At 41.0% G+C, this 21908-nt stretch overlaps 1 protein-coding gene across 1 annotated transcript in view; it reads left to right on the top strand.

Annotated features, from left to right (window-relative positions):
* Positions 1 to 21350, top strand: part of rnf13 (ring finger protein 13) — a 52524-nt gene extending 31174 nt beyond the window's left edge. Inside the window, exons 5-10 of the mRNA XM_042515952.2 lie at positions 4567 to 4654; positions 5684 to 5774; positions 7409 to 7514; positions 7923 to 8016; positions 18858 to 18938; positions 19948 to 21350. Of these exons, the coding sequence (XP_042371886.1) occupies positions 4567 to 4654; positions 5684 to 5774; positions 7409 to 7514; positions 7923 to 8016; positions 18858 to 18938; positions 19948 to 20318 (831 nt within the window). The 3' untranslated portion in view covers positions 20319 to 21350. The remainder of the gene's footprint in view (positions 1 to 4566; positions 4655 to 5683; positions 5775 to 7408; positions 7515 to 7922; positions 8017 to 18857; positions 18939 to 19947) is intronic.
* Positions 21351 to 21908: the final 558 nt, after the last annotated feature.

The following is a 21908-nucleotide window of genomic DNA, read 5'->3' as shown; positions in this document are numbered from 1 at the left end:
CTTCTTCATTTAAACTGAGTCAGGCAGGCAGTGCAGGGTACTCTGGCAGATACTGAACCAGTTTGACCACAAGATGTTAAGTCTCAGATCTATCAGATCAGCAGATTGATTAGAGCAGCACCTTGCAAAACTATAAAAACAAAGACCAGCTTCTGAGTTTTTAAAAGTTAAAAAAAAATTAATTTTAAAATCAGTCACAATCAGGTCGAAATATAAGAGGAAAAAGTAGTAAGAACAAAGCAGACAAATAGGGCTGCAACTAACAATTACTTCCATTATCTATTGATCAGCCGATTGTTTTCATGATTAATCGATTAGTCAATAGAACAGATATCAAAGTAGTTGTCAGTCACTTTTCTGTCGATCGAAATCTATTAATTTATTGGCTAATTTTTGAAACTCTTAAGTCAAACAAAAGGCTGAAATTAGTTTTACAGTTATCGCCTGTACTCGATGACTGCATCGGGATTGGGGTCATTTTAAACTTTGCTGCCATCAGAAAATAAACTGTGGAATGGAAATTTTAGAAATCAGTTCCTTTTGTCTGTAGGTTAAAAGATCACACTGACTTGAAATAATGGCTGGTTTGTTAAGAGTAAACATAATGTGAGAAGATTGGATATTAAGCAAGACCTCTAACTTGACTTTAAACTTGACTGAAAGCCAGCACTTTCATTGGCATTCTGATGGATACTCATACAAAATACAGTCGCTCATAATGACCCAACAGGACAATTATTTATTTAAATGACCTGAAAAAATCAAATCACATTGCTATGTTTAAATGCAAATGAGGAAAATGTAATTTTGCTGTGTTGTTACTGAGAAGCATGCATCAGAGGACTGCATTGGGATTAAACTTTAGATTAAGGAAGCAGTCCAGTCCAGTGCAGGGCTCTGGTCTGTCATTATGATTAAAAACACACACCAGCGATTTCTCACAATCATAGACAGAAACCCCTCCACCTAGCTCTCCATCCTTTTTTAAAACACACACACACACACAGAGAAACATCCATACCCACGATTTTGTGTGTGTGTCGCTTATCCAGACAGCCTGCCTCAAGACGCACACAGTAGCCATTGATACCTCCACACAATACACCCTCACAAGAAAACACATGGGATCACAATGCTGCGGCTGCCATACACGCTGCTTCACGTATGCCTGTGCATAAAATTACAATGACAAGGAACAGACAAAAGACAGTGCTGTTCTGTTTTAGCATCATGCAGGCCACCACACACACACACACACACACACACACACACACACACACACACACACACACACACACACACACACACACACACACATACTGTTCACCCCTCACAGGTCTAAATGGATTTCCTTGCATCACAGCAGAGTACAATGCTGGTATAGAGAGGCCTGGCCGAGCTGCAGACTACACTGTGCACTCTCACAGCCAGTGGGTGCTCAGGTTAGTGCGAAGAAGGAGTGACCCCGTTCTATTATTTAACAGAGCAGATGACTTTCAAATTTTACAGTGTGACCCGAGCTCAAATGATTGTCTTTACGCTGTACAGTCTCCCCTGTCTCACATCATGGTCTCACTCTCACTGTCTGGTTTTGGGTCGGGTGTTAATTTACCACAGGAGTGTCGCACATGCTCTGAGTAATAATTAACATCAGCGGTTCCTCTGAGGCTGCAGGTAGCGGTGATTTAAAGAAAGATAGTCACACTTGGATTCGTTTACTTTGTTGAATATTTATGTGAAATGTTTTGTGCTTTCAATTAAGTTTTTGTTTTGTTTGTGTCCACAATCAGTTGATAAGCAAACTAAATCATTTTGTCTTTATTCATCATAAACTTTTAAAAAATTACACTTAAGTTTATCATAGCTTGTACATATAGTATATATTTGTTTATAAGTTTAAAAGGTTTGCATTTCTAACAATTTGTACGATTTTTTTGTTTAGAAGTTGTGTTGTTTTGGCACGTAATACTTTTATTCTTTTGAGCTTGTAGTCTTCTTATGATGAATACTGGTCGGACTTACTCTTCAATTTGGCAAAAGGTGTAGTCGTGTGTATAGCTATGCATGCTTGTGTGTGTGTGTTAAATGGGTTTAAACTGTTGCATAAACATGCCAACATGTCCACAATCCAATTAATCATAGATGTGACACCCCTCCCTCCTACCTCTGCAGAAAAGTTGAGCCTCTCACTGCTGCATAAAAACAATTGCTACGTGCTTTCTGTGCTTGTGTAGCTCTGAAAGGCAATTTATTTTTCTTTTTATATCTGTCAACACCTATGTGTTCAAATTGACAAAATCCAGTAGACGGGGGATGTGTCAAAGTCTGCGCCGAGGCTCAATTATTATACACAAACATCTCTCAGCTGGAAGCCCAGAAACATACATTGAATCGTATATAACACAATAGCTTTTGCAAGATTATTGCATAAAGAGAAATAAACATATTCTGGAGGTCCAAATGTTATTCGGTGTATGTGTGGCTGCTTTAATGACTTGTTTACTTTGATTTTAGGTATTCATAGGGATATAATAAATCCACTATCATAAAAAATGGTAGTCATGTGTCTAAGTCACGTTAAATGTTATATAAAAATGTTTAAGGTCTACGTCAGTCTGCTACAGAACTGTAAATCATTTTTCACCGAAACGTTAATTTCACAGCAGGTTGTGCTTTCAGAAAATGTAATGCTGAAGACACTAAAATAAGATTCAAACAGAAATCTTTCCAGCAGCAGAGGGTCGTGTGTTCTGCATCGTGGATGCAGGGGAAACTGATGTAATGAGGATCTTCCATCTGCGAGGCTGTTTTTGTGGCTGTGACACAGTATAGTGGCTACAGTATCCTGTACAGCCATTGTTGTGGCTGATTGCTCACAGCAGATGTGGCGGAGGAAATAGGATGTGACAATATAATCCTGGAATGAATCATTATGTGCTCTTACACAGACAGATAGACTTTAGACCGTGAATGCTTCCTCTGAAATTGAGCAGGAAAACATTTAGCTTCAGATCACATAACTGTCGCTCAAAATCATTAAAACTAATAGGAACAAGGGCAGAGAACCTTTAGTTCTACCAGTGCTAGAGGAAACCATATTTAAACAGTGTAATGTTTCGTAACTAAAAACTAAAATAAAGGCCTATTGTGTACAATTAATAGATTCGGTTTACAACATCCAGTAGAGCTGCAGCAACTTGTCATTTAGTTATCAACCATTAAATACATTTAATATTTACTGAAAGGATGAGAGGTCGGTGGTTATATATCTGATAATCTATATTGTACAGAAACATGTAGAATATGATATGGTTAAGTCATTTTTGTTCCGCCTTTAAGAGATTGTCATATTTTGTTTCACAATAACAAGGCAAATCTACAGAATCAAAAGTAAATCAAAGTGATATTTGTGAAATGGTTCATCAATGTGGAATTAATAGTCAGTGAATTGGACAATTAATCATTTTTTTGTAAATTTCTCAGAGAGAAAACATTAAAAGTCTGATTCCAGATTGATAAACATTTGAAAATTAGATGTTTTAGTTTTTTCTTTGTTTGGGGTTTTTTTTTGGTCCTTGTATTAGAGGATCTGCCAATCAATCTGGGATCGACAGCAGCCTCTAGTCTTGTGTTATTTATTTTTATTTTGGCAGTGATATCGCCCTTTGGTTAGTCAGATAGTCAGAGCTTGCCATGTGAGTGAGCAGGTCTGGCCTCAAGTGTTTTGTTTGGTTTTGCTTCAGTGTAATTTAAAATAAGAAACTGCAGCACATCTAAACAATAACAGGTGACAGAGCTAAAGTCAGGAGGGTCAAAATCTTAGATGTTTTTTACTGAGCCATATGTGCAGACTGTCAGTATTCACCATACTTTCCTCTGTAACCTTTGAAATACTTTTCTGCTGAACTTTGGCCCTGTGACTCTCTCCTGATCAGGGAACGCTTCCCTTTTTGGATCTTTAGTCACAGCTCATCCAGTTTCGATGAGCAGTCCGTGTTTATCACGGAGGAAAGCAGCCATGCAAACATTTGGTTTCTTGCAAACACTCAGTGGCAAACAGGCCATAAACATGTTGTTGGATGCAACCATGAAGCCACAGAGTTTCTTTATGTGGTCTCTCCGACTGCTGCTGCTGCTGCTGAAAACTGTGGAATTTATTGTCCTTTGGGAATTCAGGATGATAAATGAGTTCATATCAGCAGGAGAGAGCTGGAAGTGGTACATTTGCAGGCTAATGTTAGTGAATATGTTGGACCTTTCAGATTGGAAGATGACTTGTGGATTGCTAAAAGCCTCGAAGCAGAATCAGAGAACTCTCCCTCCTAACCACAACTGGCTTCTATGTCATGTTTAATGCGGTTTGATGCTGCTGTATCAAATAGTGGAGGTCAGATTTGATCACGCTATCTGGCACAGAACTCCTGTTATCACACATACCACCTTCACTTAAGGGCTGTTTTTAGTCTGGCAGCAGCAGCTGAGATTAGTGTCCTAATGATCACCAGGGGTTTGCACCAAAGAGGATCCATTCGATTATCACAGCACAAATGTTTTGTCTCCTCATAGGTCCTCAATGCCCAGAAAGCCGGGTACAAAGCAGCCATTGTTCACAATGTGGACTCCGATGACTTAATCAGCATGGGATCCAATGATCGTAAGTTACCACCACCAGCAGCACATCCTCCTTTATGCATCACTGTTGACAGAGAATGTGCTTATGCTTTTCTCCAATCCCCAGGCCTGAGGGAAAGCTGGGCACTTTCATAGCTAGAAGTCAATTTAAAGTCTCAAATAGTACTTGAGGAGGGATGTGATGCCCTGCAGCACCGCAGCACTCCCTGCATATCAATCCAAGTAGTCCCTGCCTCCCTGTAGCTCGCATTTGTGTTATGATGGTGTCTTGGGGTTTTCCTTCACTTAGGTATCACCTACTATTCCCACTTAAGGGGGTGTAGTACAGTCATAAATTATCCAAAAGGCCTCTTGTCCTGGTTATTGTTTTTTAGAGGAGTAGATCTCGCAAGCTTATGTTTCATACACTGGATATAAGGCCAGTTTCTTCTATCATTTTAGGCCACTTTTCCACTGGAAAAAAACCCACTAACATCCACTAACATCTGGCTTTTGTATTTTATGGAAAGGTTTATAATTGGCATTCAATCCTGGCACAAATGACTCTGTGGAATTTGTCAGTATTTTTATCATCTCCTGTTCTGATTAGCTTTGATTGGACGCACAAATTTTGCAACGGGATACAGTTACACGCTATCTCAAAGTCCTTCTGTCTCAATCCAAGCAGTGCTCAAACATAATTTTAAATTCATTGGCACAGAGTTTCAAAAAGACTAATTAAGTAATAGAAATAATCATTTTTAAAAAAAGAAGTAACCACTTAAACATTTTCACTGGCCTCCATGCTGCTTTCTACTATTGATTGTGACCCACTACAGGAAAAAAAAAAGACACTACTGCAGAGCCACTTACAATGCTCCGGACATTGAAGGTCCACTTATGTCTTTTTATCTTGAGGTTAGGAAGTTCTGAAAGTTATTTAAATGTAGTCTTTCTCTGATACTGGGGCTTTCATCTGTAATGCCAAGTTAAAAATTCATGTTTTAAGTTAGCTATTGATATACAGTCACCTGATATATTGCTAAAGAATTTTGTTTCTTTCCCTTTTTAGTGGATGTCATGAAGCAGATAGATATCCCTTCTGTGTTTGTGAGCGAGGAAACCGCCAACTCTCTGAAAGAAGACTTTGTTTTTGACAAGGGGTAAGACTAAACCCAAATTACATTTTTCTGCCCGTCAACACTAATAGAAGGAAAGGTATTACTCCTCAGACTTACAGTGTGATACTGTGAAGAGGTGGCTTCTTTTTCGCTCAAAACTGTCCAGTTTCTCCCATACAGTGTTGAATGTAATGTTAGAATAATTCGGGCAGCGTGCACTGTGATATAGCAAGGCAGAGGATCTCTCATGTGATGTCACTGCTGGTGAGGTGGTAATGAAATATCTCAGCTTGTCAGAGGAGCTCAGAGTCATGGCTTTTTAAGCTCTCCATCAGATGTGTGTGTGTGTGTGTGTGTGTGTGTGTGTGTGTGTGTGCGTGCGTGCGTGCGTGCGTGCGTGCGTGCGTGCGTGCGTGCGTGCGTGCGTGCGTGCGTGCGTGCGTGCGTGCGTGCGTGGTGCTTGTCAAATACCATCCAAATACATGAGGGTAATTCCCAAGTGTTTTGCAGAGGAATGAACTCCAAACATGGTATTGGCAGAGCTTTGTCAGTGTGGACCAAGTTGGCTGTTACAGTTTTAACTGGTCCAGAAATATTTTTGCTGTAGAGGGAGTTCTGTGAAAAGAAGTAGACCCCATTAACTGATGGTGTGAAATATTAGCATGTGAATGGAGAGATTGATACTTTCTTGTCCCCATGAAGAAATTTGACTTGGACTCCACAAAGGTAGACCCGTCAACACATATGGGCACAAAACACCAACAAAGAGAGAAATCAATACATCAAAGAGCACAAAAAACTACAAAAGATCAAGCAATGCAAAATTGCAAATGCAAAAATACACACTATATAACTGTCAAATCACAGTTTTTTTAAGGACATTAAAATTAATCCCGACATGTACTACATTAACTTGCGCAAATTGTTTAGTTTTTTTGCTCTTATTCCAAAGAAGACAAAGTAGTTTACATGGCTAATAGATTTGAATATTCCTCTTATATTCCTGTTTACTTGTCTTGGCCTTGTTTGACAGGGGTTGAAGCTAAATGCCACTTGTGCCATTTTGCTTCTTTGCTTGAAATTAGATGTTTTCAGAGTTTTCCATCGGAGGCAGACTTGTTTTAGTGTGCAAACTCGGCCTCCCTCTTTCATTCTCCAACTACCCTCTTGAAAAGGTTGGTGTTGCGATATTTGCACATAATATCCAAAAACCTGTTGATATTCAAGTTTTTCATGTTTAAAAGTGCATCTTTATCTCGAATTTGCAAACCTTTGTCGAGTTGGTCCGTCTACAACAAATCTGTGACAAGAACTCATGTGTCCCAAACTGCGGTAAAGCCTCACATGAGACACATTACAAATGTACTGTATATATGTCCTAAAAACACTCCTAAAACCTGAAATATACCTGCATATCTCACATCTTAACTGGAAAAAAATCAACATTTGGAATAGGGCCTAATTCAAAAATATCCAAATGCTTTTAACATGACCTGTATCAGTTTAGAATATTGGCATATTTGGCATAATTGTGAAATATTAGTGTCCATGCAAATGTAGTCACTGTTGCAGCCAAAACAATGAACCAGTAACAGTAACACAGCCGCTGTGGAGTTCACATCCACTGTGTTTGTGTTATCTGCCAACACCTGACAGTGGCTCTGCTCGCTTTTTAGGGGCCATGTGGTCCTCATGCCAGACTTCAGCCTGCCGCTGGAATACTACCTGATCCCTTTCCTCATCATCGTGGGAATCTGCCTCATCCTCATTGTTGTTTTCATGGTGGGTAAATCTCTGTTTTAACTCAAACTGCATTTCCCTGATGAACTATTGAGCATATTGAAAGGCAGACTGAGACTACTTAAAATGTAGTTCTGTAAATTTGATTATTAAAAATGGATGGTAAACTATTTTTGCATCCTGAGAACTCGCAACACTGTTACCCACTCCTTTTAAAATTCCCACTTTATTACATAAGAAAAATTGCAAGATTTTGATTCCAGATTGGCTCTTGGACAGGTACCAGTCCCATCCAGTGTGGGCACAAAACATCGCACTTTTCCTAATGTGACAGAAATTACAGTTACAGCTTTTTGGACTCAGCACTTGGACAAGAAAGATGTGTCTGTGTCTTTTGTGTACAGATTTAAAAGCACTCTGAGAGACTCTTTTTTTTCCTGCTGTTCCTAGATCACCAAGTTTGTCCAGGATCGACACCGGGCTCGTAGGAGCCGCCTGCGCAAAGATCAGCTGAAGAAACTTCCCATCCACAAGTACAAAAAAGGTACGGACGCAAATATCTATTTAAACCATAAAGCCATTTACAGTACCACTCTATGGGGAGTAAACATCATGCATTTGACTGAGGATAGAAATGTTTACTAAGTCAGGTGCCACACTGTGTGTACTCTGTATGTTGAAAACAAAAACAGTAAGCCCTCAGCCTCATATTTGTGCTGTGCTTACATACGCTGCCAGGATTGTAAAGCCTCCCTGAAACAACAGATCAAAAATCATCTTTATCCTGACCCTAACCTTTGACCTTCGAGTCTGTAGCAATGCTTTTTGCTCCTCTACCACACTGCTCTTTCTCACATGATCTGGCCCAAAAGAGAGATGTCATCAGTGCATTACGACACATCATTCCTCCCTGGAGCTCTGCACCTTGGAGGTAATCGGATTAATATGGACATGATTTTTCCACAAAGCCCTCCGTGGCAGATTAGAGCTCCTCTGCTGAGACTGGACACATGACTGATGGTTAGGAATGTAGTCTCAGTCATGCCAGAGGCCTGACGGGGGTACAGTGTACAGTGTGCCGCTGGTTTGTAAAGATAGTGAGATAGATGAGATAAAAACTATATCTTTGGGTGAAATTGAGTATTTAAGCGGAGACCTCTGAAGCTTTTTTCTGCCTCTGGCTTCCCTTTCTGCCTTGGTACAAGGTTCAAAAGAGGTCAGTCTATAAAACAACTTTATTGATCGTTCATTAAACTTGCTCTATAAACAAATATCCCTGGAGTTTTTACTTCTTCAGACTTGTTTTCCTTCTCCATGCACTCTAGAAATAGGTAAAGTTGTGCCAGAAAGCCCCCCCCACTTCTTGGTCCAAGGGTCAGACGGGCTATAGCATTGTTTTGCGATGCAAATCCTCTTTGTGCAATGGTCAAGTAAGTTTTGTGTATTTAGAGGGTTTTCATGCCGGCTGTATTTCCTCTCGCCGCTGTTTTTTTGCAGACTGGAAATCCCCAGACTACAGTCAGCTGTGTAGGGGAACACCGGGGAGCTTTATAGACCACGGGTGGTGCATGATAAGTAGCCCCCTTGCAAAGCTGCTAATTGAAGGGGTTATGAGTCGAGTTGCTCCTCACTGCCTGGCAGAAACAGATGCACGTGCAACACACCAGCTAAAAAGTAGCGTGTTGCTCATAGCTGTTGTGTCACGTCAGGCTCTGTGGTTTGTCCGCTCTGGTGGCTTTGCCCACTCTGACTCAGGGTTTCCACCAGGCACCGCTACAGTCGACCTTGGCCGCTACGGGGAGTTCAGATGTCCAGGAAACGGCCTCCAGGGCGGTGTCTGCGCTCCTGTTAGCTGAGTCAGAGCGTTTGGCTATACAGGAAGGGGACACCAAATCTCTACCTAATCACCTTTTAAGCCCTGCTCTCTGGAGCAACGCTGGCTTGGCAAAGAGCCGAGTGCCCTGGTTTGGGTAAAGGAGGGCTGTAACAGGACGGCCTGAGAGCAGTGGGACACTGCCAGTTTATTGTTAGACAGTGTTTACACCAGGGAAGAGTAGGACCTCTAATGACAGAAATAGTTCTCTTTGGAAAAATTTGTGTAATGTCAGAAAAAAGCTCAACAACAGTTGAGGTACTTGTCACCAAAATGGTTTTACTATATAGCCAAAGTTTCAGCAGTTAGGAGGTAATACTTGTTTTTGATATTTTCGAGTATTAATACCAGAAGTTCGTCGACAGTCGCTTAAAGGGTAAGTGCATCAATTTTACACATCAAGGTCTGTTTACAGGTCTCAGTTAGTGCTACTGCATGTGTGAAAAAAGTTGCATAAAGCCTTGTAAGGAGCTTTGAGAAGTCTAATAACATGAACTGAAGCTTACAAGTTGGAAATAAAAAACACAGAGGAGTAAGAAAGCAGTGAGCTCACCAGACCTTTGTAGCCTGCTTCTCAACTCCAGTGGCGATTCTAGAGTCTGTTGAGGCCCTAGGCAAAAACTCACAGGGGGCCCTCCAACCAGCGACCATCACCATTATGTTAGAAATAATCTGACATAAACAAAAAAAATGCAAAATGTAGAAATTAGTATTATTATCAAAATATACATTTAAAGAATGCAATGCATATACACTATAATCAATTAAAAGTGGAATGCTGAACTTACATTTACCATTTTCAACATTTGAAGGGGGGACTTTATCCTTCTCTTTTGCTGGTGTCAGAAACTTAAGAATTGATCCTAGGGAAAGATTAAAAAAAATGTGACATAGTGTATGAAACTTATAATAGTAACATTATAATAAAGTCAATTTAAAGTACTTTCACATTATAGAGTTACAGTTCCTTTAAATTGAGCCTTTAAATGTTCCCCTTGGGCATAGGTTTCACTATTCATATATTATTTACATTTTTCGTTTGAGAGGGACAATGTAATTAAACATAGTTCCAATACAGAGGATTAAACCTGCAGTATCGTAAAACCACCATAGATATGGAAAATACAATAAAATATTATTTGATGAAAAAATCGCTCCATTACTGGTGTCCTGTAAAACGACAGGTAAAACATTACTCTAGACACAGAAGAGACCATGTTTATTTCGGTAACATTGCCCAAGAAGACCAAGTTGACTGATTATGAGGCGTTAATACTGTAACTGCTAACGTTAGCTTATTCACGTTCTTTCCACCCACTAGCGAAGCTAACAAGTCGCCTACCGGCAGCGCGCACTGAACTCCATCTTGGCCAGAAGAGCTGGGCACAGCAGGCTATAGCTGCTATAGCTAAGTTAACAAACTAATGGTAAACGTCAAAGAACAAACGTCATAATTTACTGCTAACGGTAGTTCTGTTAGTCAAGTGTCCCTCCCCCATAGCTAAGGCTGTACTTGCAGCATTCAGTCGTTTACTATATTTAATCGTTGTTATCTGCCTCACTGCTGTCTTGCGTTCTCTTTTCCGCTTCCTCTTTTTTCCCTCTTTCTTTTTTCACTCCCAGACAGATAAGTCTGAATTTTCCTTCAGTGACTTTTATTGACAAACTTGCGTGCGACGCTTGACTGACAGCTCAACGGGAGCGACTGGGTTGATGCTAAAATGGGCGGGAACTTTGCTGCACGTCATCAAATGCTCACAGCAGAGTCAACCAATCACAGCAGCGTGTAGTTTCTGTCAGATTTTTCTTAACATGGGGGACTTCACTGTAATAATACTATAATACTATAATACATCCATGACTTCAGCATATCAGAGTGCACTGATTCATATAGCAACTACATAGGCTGCACTCACACAAATCTAATGTTTAAATATTCAGCCTGAATGTCCAGACCTATTTCTATCAGCCCAAATGCAGTTACAATATTATTGTGTCACAAAACATACATTGTGGGGTTCACAGAGGCTAAACATATTGAAACGTTTTGTTCTGCAACATAAAATACGTCCGCTTAAACCAGATTTTTGAACTTTTAAGGTTTTACTCATCTTAAAAAAGGCGGTTGCTAACAAGTGGCTTAATGGGACTACAGTGTTTGTCAGGGACGTTAAACGTCATGAAAGCAGACACAGAAACTCATTAAACCCACTTGTCCGCCTTTACAGCTTTACAGACTTACACTCGAACTTGTAGATTTATCTGTTTCTAATTTTTTTCAATCGTATTTTAACGTGTTACTTCCTGGTTGGCCTACAAAAATATGTCATCCCTTCACCACTTTATATAGTGCACTATAAAGTACCCTAAATGCACAGCAAATCTGAGTGTACATACAATGTACCCTACATTTAACCCTTGTATACCACAATGCAATGCAGCCATGTATTTGCGTGGGGAAAAATTCCAACGTAGTGTCCGTAATCTCGTTCGTTATTCTCTATATACTGCACTATTTAATACACACTACATAGCGAATGAGTGAATGAGGTTTCGAACGCTTTTATGAGACACATAAACCGAAAAGTCTGCTAGAAACTACAGGCTGCTGTGATGAGTTGATTCTGCTGTGAGCATTTTATGACGTGCAGCGGAGTTCCCGAGCTCTACTGTCATTGCAAACTTTGCTCATTTTGAGCATCTCTGCCTATTCTGCTCGAAGCTAGCAGCTTGAGGCTACATTAGCCGCTACTAGCATTACACGCCTAAATCTGCGACCAAACTGTCTTGATCAAGTTAAAATTGTAGGCGAGGCATCATGTCTACCAAAGCGTTTTTTTTTTCCCAAGCTGAAAACACCAGGGGCTCTTCAGGAAACGCCCAGCTGGGAGCGTTTGAGAGTGCTTTAAGGAACAGCGTTTTTTCAGCTGAAATGCTTTGGTTGCGTGTGTTTGCTATGATATGGAATATCTCTGCAAGTAGACATGTTGGCGCAAGGTGGAGCACTTGCTTTTGATGAATGGAAGGCTAAAGCACATATGGAGAGAGTAAGGACCTGCCTGGGTGTGTGGTTTTGTGTGAGGAAACCTATATTACAGAATATTAACATATATCTCCTCCTTTGTTGTTGTTGTTGTTTAGCACTTGTACAAGATATGGTCTTCGTGGTATTTGTCCTGCCCCTCCTCTACTGTGATTGGACAGCTGGGTAAAAAGTGACTGTGACAAGTGCAGTGTTTCACCCAAAGTTGAACATTTTTCAACTTTTGGTGCTCAGGAAAAAAAAAAAAACACCAAACATCCAGTGCCTCGTAACACTGCTGGTGTTTGTAGTGTGGCATAAATACACGGTGCTGCCATTGCAAAGAATTTTAAAAATGTGCTGGCCTTGGGGAAAAAAACGCTTCAGTGGACACAGGCCCTAATGTAGGGGCAATGATGAAGAATGTTTGGTATATTTAAAAAAAAAACAAAAAAAAAAACATCTCTTGTCCTGGAGTCCTACAGTTTTATAGAAGCCCAGTGTGTTATCAGCAGAGAATTCTTTAAAACGTGGACTGGCGTGGCCTTATGGACGCAAAATAATACCACAGGCCCATTGTACATCTGTACAGAAATAATGGCGAGCTAGAATCACAAAGCTGCTGTTACATCAGTTCATCAGGACACCAGTGGTCATTTTTGACAGCATGCTTATAGTTTTTTTTTTTTGTTCTTATAAGCCGCATGTTGTGACACGTGAGGATTTTCAGCATTTGTTTGAGACAGCTCACTGCCACACAAGTCTCTGTGACACCCAAGACTCGCTGCTGTTCCAGTTCCCATCCTGAAGTTTTTGGGCAGTGTGCCTGAACTTGGGGTTTAGAGCGCTGATGGTTGTGTGTGTGTGTGTGTGTGTGTGTGTGTGTGTGTGTGTGTGTATGTGTGTATGTGTATGTGTGTATGTGTGTGTGCTGCACAGTGTGGGAAGGATGCCTAGTGGTGCCCTTGGCCTCTGCTGCAACAGATAATGCTGAGCTTGGACTCTGGGGGCTTTGAGCAGATACAGCCACAGTGAACAGGAACACTGTGATGCTGCTAGCGCTGCTTTAAAAGCTGCAATCTGCAACTTTACATGTTGAAGTCATTGTGCAAATGTCTGAAGCAGCAGATCCAACAGCAGCCACTAGATGCTCGCTCCAAAAACCAGACTGAAGTGGCTAAGGAGACTCCCAACTTCTCTTGAAATACAAAGACAAAAACATTTTATCAGTGGCATTATGGTGTCATTAGCTTATTTCATTTTTTCTCATGTGTATCTACCGTGCTTAAGTTAAAAGAGGGGATGCTAACATATGTTTGGTGAAGCGTCTTAGTCATTCAGGTACATGGTAATGCCGCGTTTACAACGACTGCGATTAAAATCTTTGGGTCGCGGTACTCGCACATATACGGTCGCAGGAGTATTTTTGGAGCAGCTAGCAACAGCTTGGGTTGTGGTTGCGTTAGCTAGGAGAGGCAGCTAACGGCTAACGTGGTTTGCAGTGAAATACAACAAAAAGCTGGTTGTAAACAGGCCGGCTCTGTGCTCTGAAGCAGAGGGAACCAAGACTATTATTCATCAGACTGTCACAGCAGCACATTAAATGCCCTCCGTTGTTTATTTTCCACAATAATAATAAAAGACCAACTTAAATAACTCAGAGTATTTTGCTAAGTAGCATCTCAACAAAAAAGCTAACACAAGACACAGGTGTATTTTCAGAGCTTACCATGTAACTTTATAGCTTTGCTCGCTGATCCTTCAGGTCCTTATTTGTTCTGTCTCTGTGCAGTACTGATGCTGTGTGTAGCTCTGTGTGTCCACTGACAGCGACATGGTTTATCCTTAACTTCTGTATCTCAGTAGCGTCAGTGAACTTGTCACGCGAAACACTCGCTTCACGTTCGGTGTGAACACACCATAAGTGTTCAATTGCAGGAAACTGGTCTTGCTTGAGTTTCTTGAAGATGTTTCACCGGTCTCTGAGGGGCCCCAACGACTCTGTAAGAGTTCACACCTGCACAGGGTTTAAAGCGGTTGAAGTGACTGCTCTGATAAGGGTGTCCACCTCTGCCTCTGGGTCATTAGTTTGTAGAGAGCTGTTGTACTTGTCTCCCTGTAGTAACATCATGGCATTGCCCTGTTGGTGCTGTATGAGCCTGAGCAGCAGCAGACTGCTTCATAATCTCCCCCGCTGCACCAGTGTATGATATTAAATATATATTCAGTACATTTAGCTTACAGTATTAATCAGTCAAATTGTTATTGACAGTTAAGGGTTAAACATGTCAACTTAAACAATATTAAGGCTTAAAACAAAGTATGTTTTTAGTCATGTTTACTTCTCTCAGCCATAGTGATTGACACATATCCCATTCCAGCTTGTGCTTGCCCAAATTTCAGTTTTCTGGTCACAGTATCAGCCACTATGTCAGCAGTCGGTTAAACCACATCCATGTGTCACAATGTCCCATCAGAAACCAATAAACAGCAAAACTGAGACGACTTTTATGCTTCTTTTTACAATCTGTAATTCAGAAACCACAGTACTGCAATAGTTAGTTTCAGTGACAGATGATTTATAAATGCAACATGGTGTGATGTCTTTTCTGGGTAAGTGAAGTCACCTCAGGAAGATTTTAACCAGCTGATCAGCCACAGCCTCGGCTGCTGCTGTGCTGGCAGGATGCCTTTCTGCTGATGAGTGTATCTGCCCACCATCTCTGGCAGAGGAGCTCAGACTGGCAGTCATCTATCTATTAACTCTGCAAACACTTTGTCAGACATGCTCCTGTTGAGTTGTTCTTTCACATCCTTTACACATACATCTTGCTGCTGGTGTTGTTTGATCTCTACCTTTAATATTTGCTGGTAATCTTTAATTGCAATTAAATTAGCCACCTGACAGTTCTTGTATAGATTTGTTGGTAGGCATTGGTTTATGTCTGACCCGCATGTATGTAGTGCATAGGCTGAAATGAATAGCAGCAAACACAAAGGGTGTCATTATGGATAGTGCACAATGCCTTAATGAAAACCATGGTACCCGTGTAATTAGTGCACAATACCAGTCTGAGCAGCAGCATGCAACATGAAATCTATGTCGATGTACAGGATTATGTAATACCAGCTGCCACAGCTGTCAGCGTGCAGCGCCACTCTGCCATTAAGTTGACTTACGCTCTGGTTTTATTGCAGAGCCTTGCGTCATCCCCACTTAGGCTGAAAGCCTGACGTTTGACAGTGAGTTTTGGCCCTCCGGGTGGCGAGTTTCGCCAGCAACCGGCGTCTAGCAGACGTCAAAGCCAGAAACTGTGGAAACACACTCACAGTGAACTGAGGCTGAGGAGACGAGAGGGATTGTTTCAGACCCTTCATTAGACTGAGGGGGGGTAGACTCTCCCTCTGACCCCTGAACTGTACTCTGATCCCTCCCTGTGTATGATGAGTCACACCACCCCTCCCCTCCACAGCTTTTCACTTCCAAACCATAGGCGGAGAGCTGAGTGCACACGCTGCACACACACACACACACACACACACACACTCTAACACTGAACAGAGCAGCTGCAGTGTCTCAGCCGTCGGTGTGTGAAGCATGTTGATGTCAGTACAGAGGAGCTCTCTCTGTCTCGTAGTTCACTGGCCTCAGTGCCAGTTCTCCTTGTCTGGTTGGCTCAACCAGTGTCGAACTGTGCAGAGGCTTTTTCAGTTTTTCTGTCACCCTCTCTCTCATTCGCCCGCTTGCTCTCGTTCTGCTACGTACATTCGCTGCTCATCTGAAGTTCAGTAGGACAGCGTGGTTCCTCTGAGAGCCAGAAATGCTGGCTGGCAGGCTGATTAATGAAAAATAGAGGGGAGAAGAGCTGCACTGGCTCGAGAGTCCTTTTAAGATGTGCTACTAGCCCCAAAACGTAAATGTAAGGGATTCCCAGCATCTGAGAAGTGAACACGTTGCCAAATCGTGAACTGGATGTTTTCGATCGGCCACATTCAAAGCTGACTCATCTGAAAACACAAAAAAGCGCACAATATATGAAGACTTGTATCTATCACCTCAGCACACAGCAGATTGGTAGAAATGTTTTTATTGAGAAGTTTTTCACATATTTCTTGCTGTTGCTCACCTTGAATTTATGTGTTTTTAATGTTTGCCATATTCTCTCTAAAACGCTTTTTATTATTGCATTGCATATGTATATATATTTTTTTCTGAACATTTGATCACAACACATGAACTGTACTTGTGAGCCTCATGAAAGTGAATCTCAGCTCACATGTGCAGGTCGCAGTAATGACATTACTGCAGCTGATCCTTGGCAGGAGCTTCTAGAAAGGAGCGGGTAACGTCCACAGCAGGCTCTTTGATCAGCAGGAGTGGTGTAATTTGTTCCGTGAGGAGGGATGACTGGACCAGACTGTGAATTATGTTATGCTGCAGAATACTGCGCTGCACCTCTCTAACTGGACTGAGTCCTGGACTGGATTTAGTCATCTTGAAGGCTTTTGATTTTTTTCTCTCTTTAAAAATAACTACAAAAACTTGTTTATATTCACTTTAGTAAGCTGAGAGTTAAAGGATAATTCAGGCTTATTACAACTTTGTTGGTTATTATAAGTTTGTACTACCAAAAGTAATTGCTGAAATATGGGCGCACGGTACCATTATTTCAACAAGGTCCAACTAGACAAATGAGAACACAAGCTGTCAGACAACCAGCCAGTTTTTAACAAGCCAACAGTTTAGTCAGATTCATTTTCAACCACTAAACTTTAAAGGAATACTTTACCCACAAAGTGACCACTTGTAAATCAATTGGTCATGCCGCGTTACCTGAATTTGTGGAGAAAACTTGTTTTTTTCACGTGCCTTCAGGGAAAATGGTTAACATTCATTAATAATTTATTGGAGACCGCCTTTTATGACATCAAAACATCAGTTTACAAACTCACACAACTCACACGGTTTAACCATTTTAAACCTTTGAGCAAATTGGTTTGAGAACAAAAAGACCTGATTTTTTTTAAGGGGGGAATACAAAATAAAAATAAACAACAAAGACAAATGTCCAGAAAACTATATCCATAATTATTATATAAATGTTACATTTCTAAAATTATATTACAGGAAAAAAGGAACTTTTGGGGTCAGTTTTCAGCATTTTTTTTAGGTAATTTTTGTTTGTTTTTTACCTTTCTTTTTTTTTCTTTTCTACTTTTTTTTGCTTGGAATCATTTCAGATGGTAGTTGAGCTGTGGTGGCAGTTCAAACCAGTGTGAGCAGATTACCTTTTGCTAACCTTGGTTGTTTGTTTAAAACTTAATTATCTGACGGCTGTTTTTTCTCGCCCCTTGAATAATTTATTTCAGTGATGTTACTGTATTACCAAGGCGTTAAAAAAGTTATCCTTTAAGGTGTTGTTATGGCATCTGTTTCGAAAGATGTCAAACGATACCCAGCCCTTTTCATTATTTCCTCTAGAGCAGTCTATAAGTTCATAAAGCCACTGAACCTTTTCTCTCTGCTTCGCTTAGAATAGCTCGATTAGTGCCACAGTTCAGCATTTCCTGAGTGTATTGGATCCAAGCCTGCACAAACGTTCACTCTCCCTCACTCCGATTGTCCAGCACCGGCATGGGAGAGTGAGGCTTGCTTGGGATTATGTCAAAAATGGACAAGTGTTGGGTAAAAAAAAAAGGGATGATAGTGAGTGTGGTGTTTGAGGGAGGAAGAGACGGAGCTAAAAGTGTGAAGAGGAAGAAGGAGCAGAGTTGAAAACATTGCCTTGAGTTGCTGACACTCAGAGAGAAAAGGAAGAGGAGGAGGAGGAGGAGGAGGAGGAGGAGGAAGGGGGCCTTGGTCGATGTGACTCCCCATCCTTATACGGTCACATGCAGCCCTGGCACGGACACAGAGAGCCCAGTCGGGGAAAACATGCTCATTTAGAGCTTACATAAACACACCGACCCACTGCTCCCTCCCTCCCTCCAGCCCGGGCAGGGAAGGGGAAGGAAAGGAAAATGAGAAGAACGCTGTGGAATTTGAAAGGGAGTGCGTTGATAAATTCCTGAGCTTTTAGTGCACAGAAAGACTTTGCACCTCCTGTAAAGTCAAAAAAATGCTGGCAGTTTAGCAGTGATTCTCCCTGCAGGCGGAGGGGCAGACGGGCGGGTGCCGGGACGCATTTGGAAAAGTGACACAATTTAGGGAATTTAAGGTGATAAGGCTGGAATTCCTAATTGTCTGTCACGTCACAGAGCCACCTGACGTCAGTGAACCTCAGGAAAACATTAAAAACAACCAGCTCATCTTCTGTACATTAATAATAACCTGGACTCACGCTCGCACTGTATTTCCCAAAGCAGCGTCACTTGTCTCTTCACTTCAGATAACAATGCACGTCAGCTGGCCAGTAATAAATGTTCAGTAAAAATGTGTTCAGTTTAAAGCAGTCAGAGGATAAATAAGGTCCCGTCTTTTTTGACACAGGGGACAACTATGATGTGTGCGCCATCTGCCTGGACGAATATGAAGAAGGTGACAAACTCCGAGTCCTGCCGTGTTCTCATGGTGAGTGTGAACACTTCTACTCTTTACATGAACCACTGACCTTTCTTAGACTCATCATGACACAACGAGATGAAATGCTTTGTGTCAAATCTTGATTGAAAAACCATTCGGTTTATAAAATCCAAAGATACCTTTCTCCTCTTGTATTCTTTATATACTAATGTTTTGCTTTTGTCAACAAATCCTATGAAAAGGCCAAAAATCAACAAATCCATGTGTTCCTACTAAAGAAGTAAGTAAATTAATATACAAAAAAAAAACTATGTTCAGCAATATATATTTAAGTTTATAAAACACTGAATGATATTTTATAACCGCTGCTTACTGAAGTTAAAGCTCCAGTAAGTAGGATTTAGTTGTACATATTGGCAGAAAAGGAAGATAATATAATAATTCTGTTTTTTTCTTTGTGTATAATCACCTGAAAATGAGAATCATGTTTTTGGTACCTTATAATGAACTCTTTATATCTGCATAAGGAGCAGGTCCTCTTTATTGGAGTATGCCATGTTGCACAGTGCATGTTTCTACAGTTGCTCAGAATGGACCTCTGCGACAAACCTCTGCAGATAATTCGGCTCCTGGTTAAAAAAAACTCCAATAATGAACACTGAAGGAATTTTAAAAGGGGGACGTTTCAGCTGGTTGCAATCTGCAGTTCTCACTGCTAGATGGCACTAATATCCTAATATTACTTGAATAGTAGTGGACAGTGAATTTCTTGAAATCTCTTTATGGCAGCCGAATGGTGTTTGGGATTCACTCGATAGACACTTTAAAAGTTTTGGACAACAGTGGTGCAGAGACAAAAGCTACATCAGGCTTTGGCTACACGGGCAATACTTGCTAGTGTTATCAATCATTGTTAGTTTTTGTCTTTTCATCGTGTCTGTTTTCCACAAAAATATATAACCAGACTTATCCTTTAATTACAAGAAAACAACACGTTTTTTCAAGGATTAACATTATGGATAATGACTAACCTTTTCTGTGCCTTCTTTGTCCACAGCCTACCACAGTAAGTGTGTGGACCCCTGGCTGACCAAAACTAAGAAAACATGTCCCGTGTGTAAGCAGAAAGTAGTGCCTTCGCACGGGGACTCCGACTCGGACTCAGAGGAGGGGGAGAGTGGCCCCGAAGAGAACGAGGAGGCATCAGAGAGCACCCCTCTGCTGCGCTCCCTGGCCTCCACCAGCGCCCACTCCTTCGGCACCATGTCGGGAGCGTCACGCTCGGAGCAAGACCAGGAATCCTCTGACTACGAGGACGACGAGCTGGACAGCAGCGACAGCGAAGAAGAGGTCACCGTGGAGACTGTGGTGGTGCAGATGCAGCAGCCCTGCTCTGAGGGCCACGAGCACGACCTGCCACGAGCTTGACTTGATTGTTGATAAAGTCCCCGACCTCACAGACTTTCGTTGGGGGGTCACGAAACAGTTTCATCTTTACAGTTTTTCTGTCACTGCTTACAAGACATTGTAATGTATCCTCTCTGCAAAGTTTAAGTTTCATTTTGATTTACGGATAAAGTGCTGGTTTTCGACTGTGTGACACAAAGTCAGTAGCATTTCTGAGGGCCGCTCAGCAGATTTGTTAAAAGTAGTGACACTGATGTACAGTAGACTTTTATACTGTACGCTACTTGATCATGAAAGAAAAGATGACACACAGATGAGTGGAAAAGTGACACAAGATCACACTTGTTCAGTAAAAGTACTGTGTATATAAAAAGTATAAATCACAATAAGTTACTTCTTTGATTATCTCCTATACTACATGCTCAAGACGATGAGGAAGTTTCATTACTGTACATACATGTTCACACTGACACTCCTATGCAGCATCCTTTTTGTAAAAATTTACCTAACATTCAGCAAGTATAGAAACATTTAAAGCCACAGCAATATGGTTTTGCCAATTTATTTTCTAGCCTGATGTATGCAGGAGCCTAGGCGCTCCTGTCTGTGTTTTGTGCCACAGTTTATCTGTTACAGTTCACACTAAGAGAAGCCAAACCAGAATGAGAAACACATCTAAAGCAAAGGATGTAATCTCCATGTGACGTCACATTAAGGAACGGAGAGACACTTGAGTGGAAATAATGTCCACACTGCCTGTGGTAAACTTCTTCTGGCTGCTCCGGACCTATCACTCCATTTAACACACACGGTTGTTGGTTGATAGGCCTTGTAGTACACATTTAACTGACCTTATCTCATTTTAATACAGTTTATAGTAAATAATCTTTTTTTTTTCTTTTTGTAACATGGCTTGATTTTGTTTTATGTTCATGAAACCTGTTGCCTTTTTCAGTTGATGTATTTTGTCTTGTTAATGTTTTCCTGCTCATGTATGTCTCTTCTCAATACAAATTCACTTCAATAAAATGAAAATGACACCTGACAAGGAAACTTTTCATGGTCAGTAATTATAATTCACTAAGTTTCATGACTTTGAAACATGATGCAATATAGCCACTAATTCAACATATATCCTGCTGCTGATATTCTGTCTAGTTTTTGCTTTAAAGGGACCTGTTGTCAGTACGTTTTTGTCGCAACATGTACAGCTTCATTGTGTTTATGGGAGGTTTTAACAAGAAAACTCCAGTAAACCTGGTCAGTGTAATGAGTTGATTATCAGATACAAATCAGCCTGTATTAGTTAGCATGGCTCATTAGCAAGTGGAAATTATGGGACCTCTAATTTTACCATTAAAGACAGCAATTTTACCCCAAGATGAGGGTTTTCCGGGGAGGGCTCTGGGATTGAAGCGCCAACCATGAAACGCAGTCTCCTTTATGGTGAGTGTCTGGCTGGGGAATTCAGCAGCATGCTATTCCACATCTCTTTATTTCCTTTTTTTTCCAAAAAAAGGCATAAAAACCCTTAATGAGAATGAAGGTAAAGGCTTAATAATAAAAACCACCAGTTCATGAAGCGAGCTCGTCCTGAGCACCATTTAGTGG

Source organism: Plectropomus leopardus, chromosome 5 (genome assembly GCF_026936395.1).
Source record: "Plectropomus leopardus strain MGB_pleo_1.0 chromosome 5, ASM2693639v1, whole genome shotgun sequence".
In the NCBI taxonomy this organism is placed as follows: domain Eukaryota; kingdom Metazoa; phylum Chordata; class Actinopteri; order Perciformes; family Serranidae; genus Plectropomus; species Plectropomus leopardus.
The sequence above is the reverse complement of the archived record's forward strand: the minus strand, read 5'-3'. Positions and strand labels throughout refer to the sequence as shown.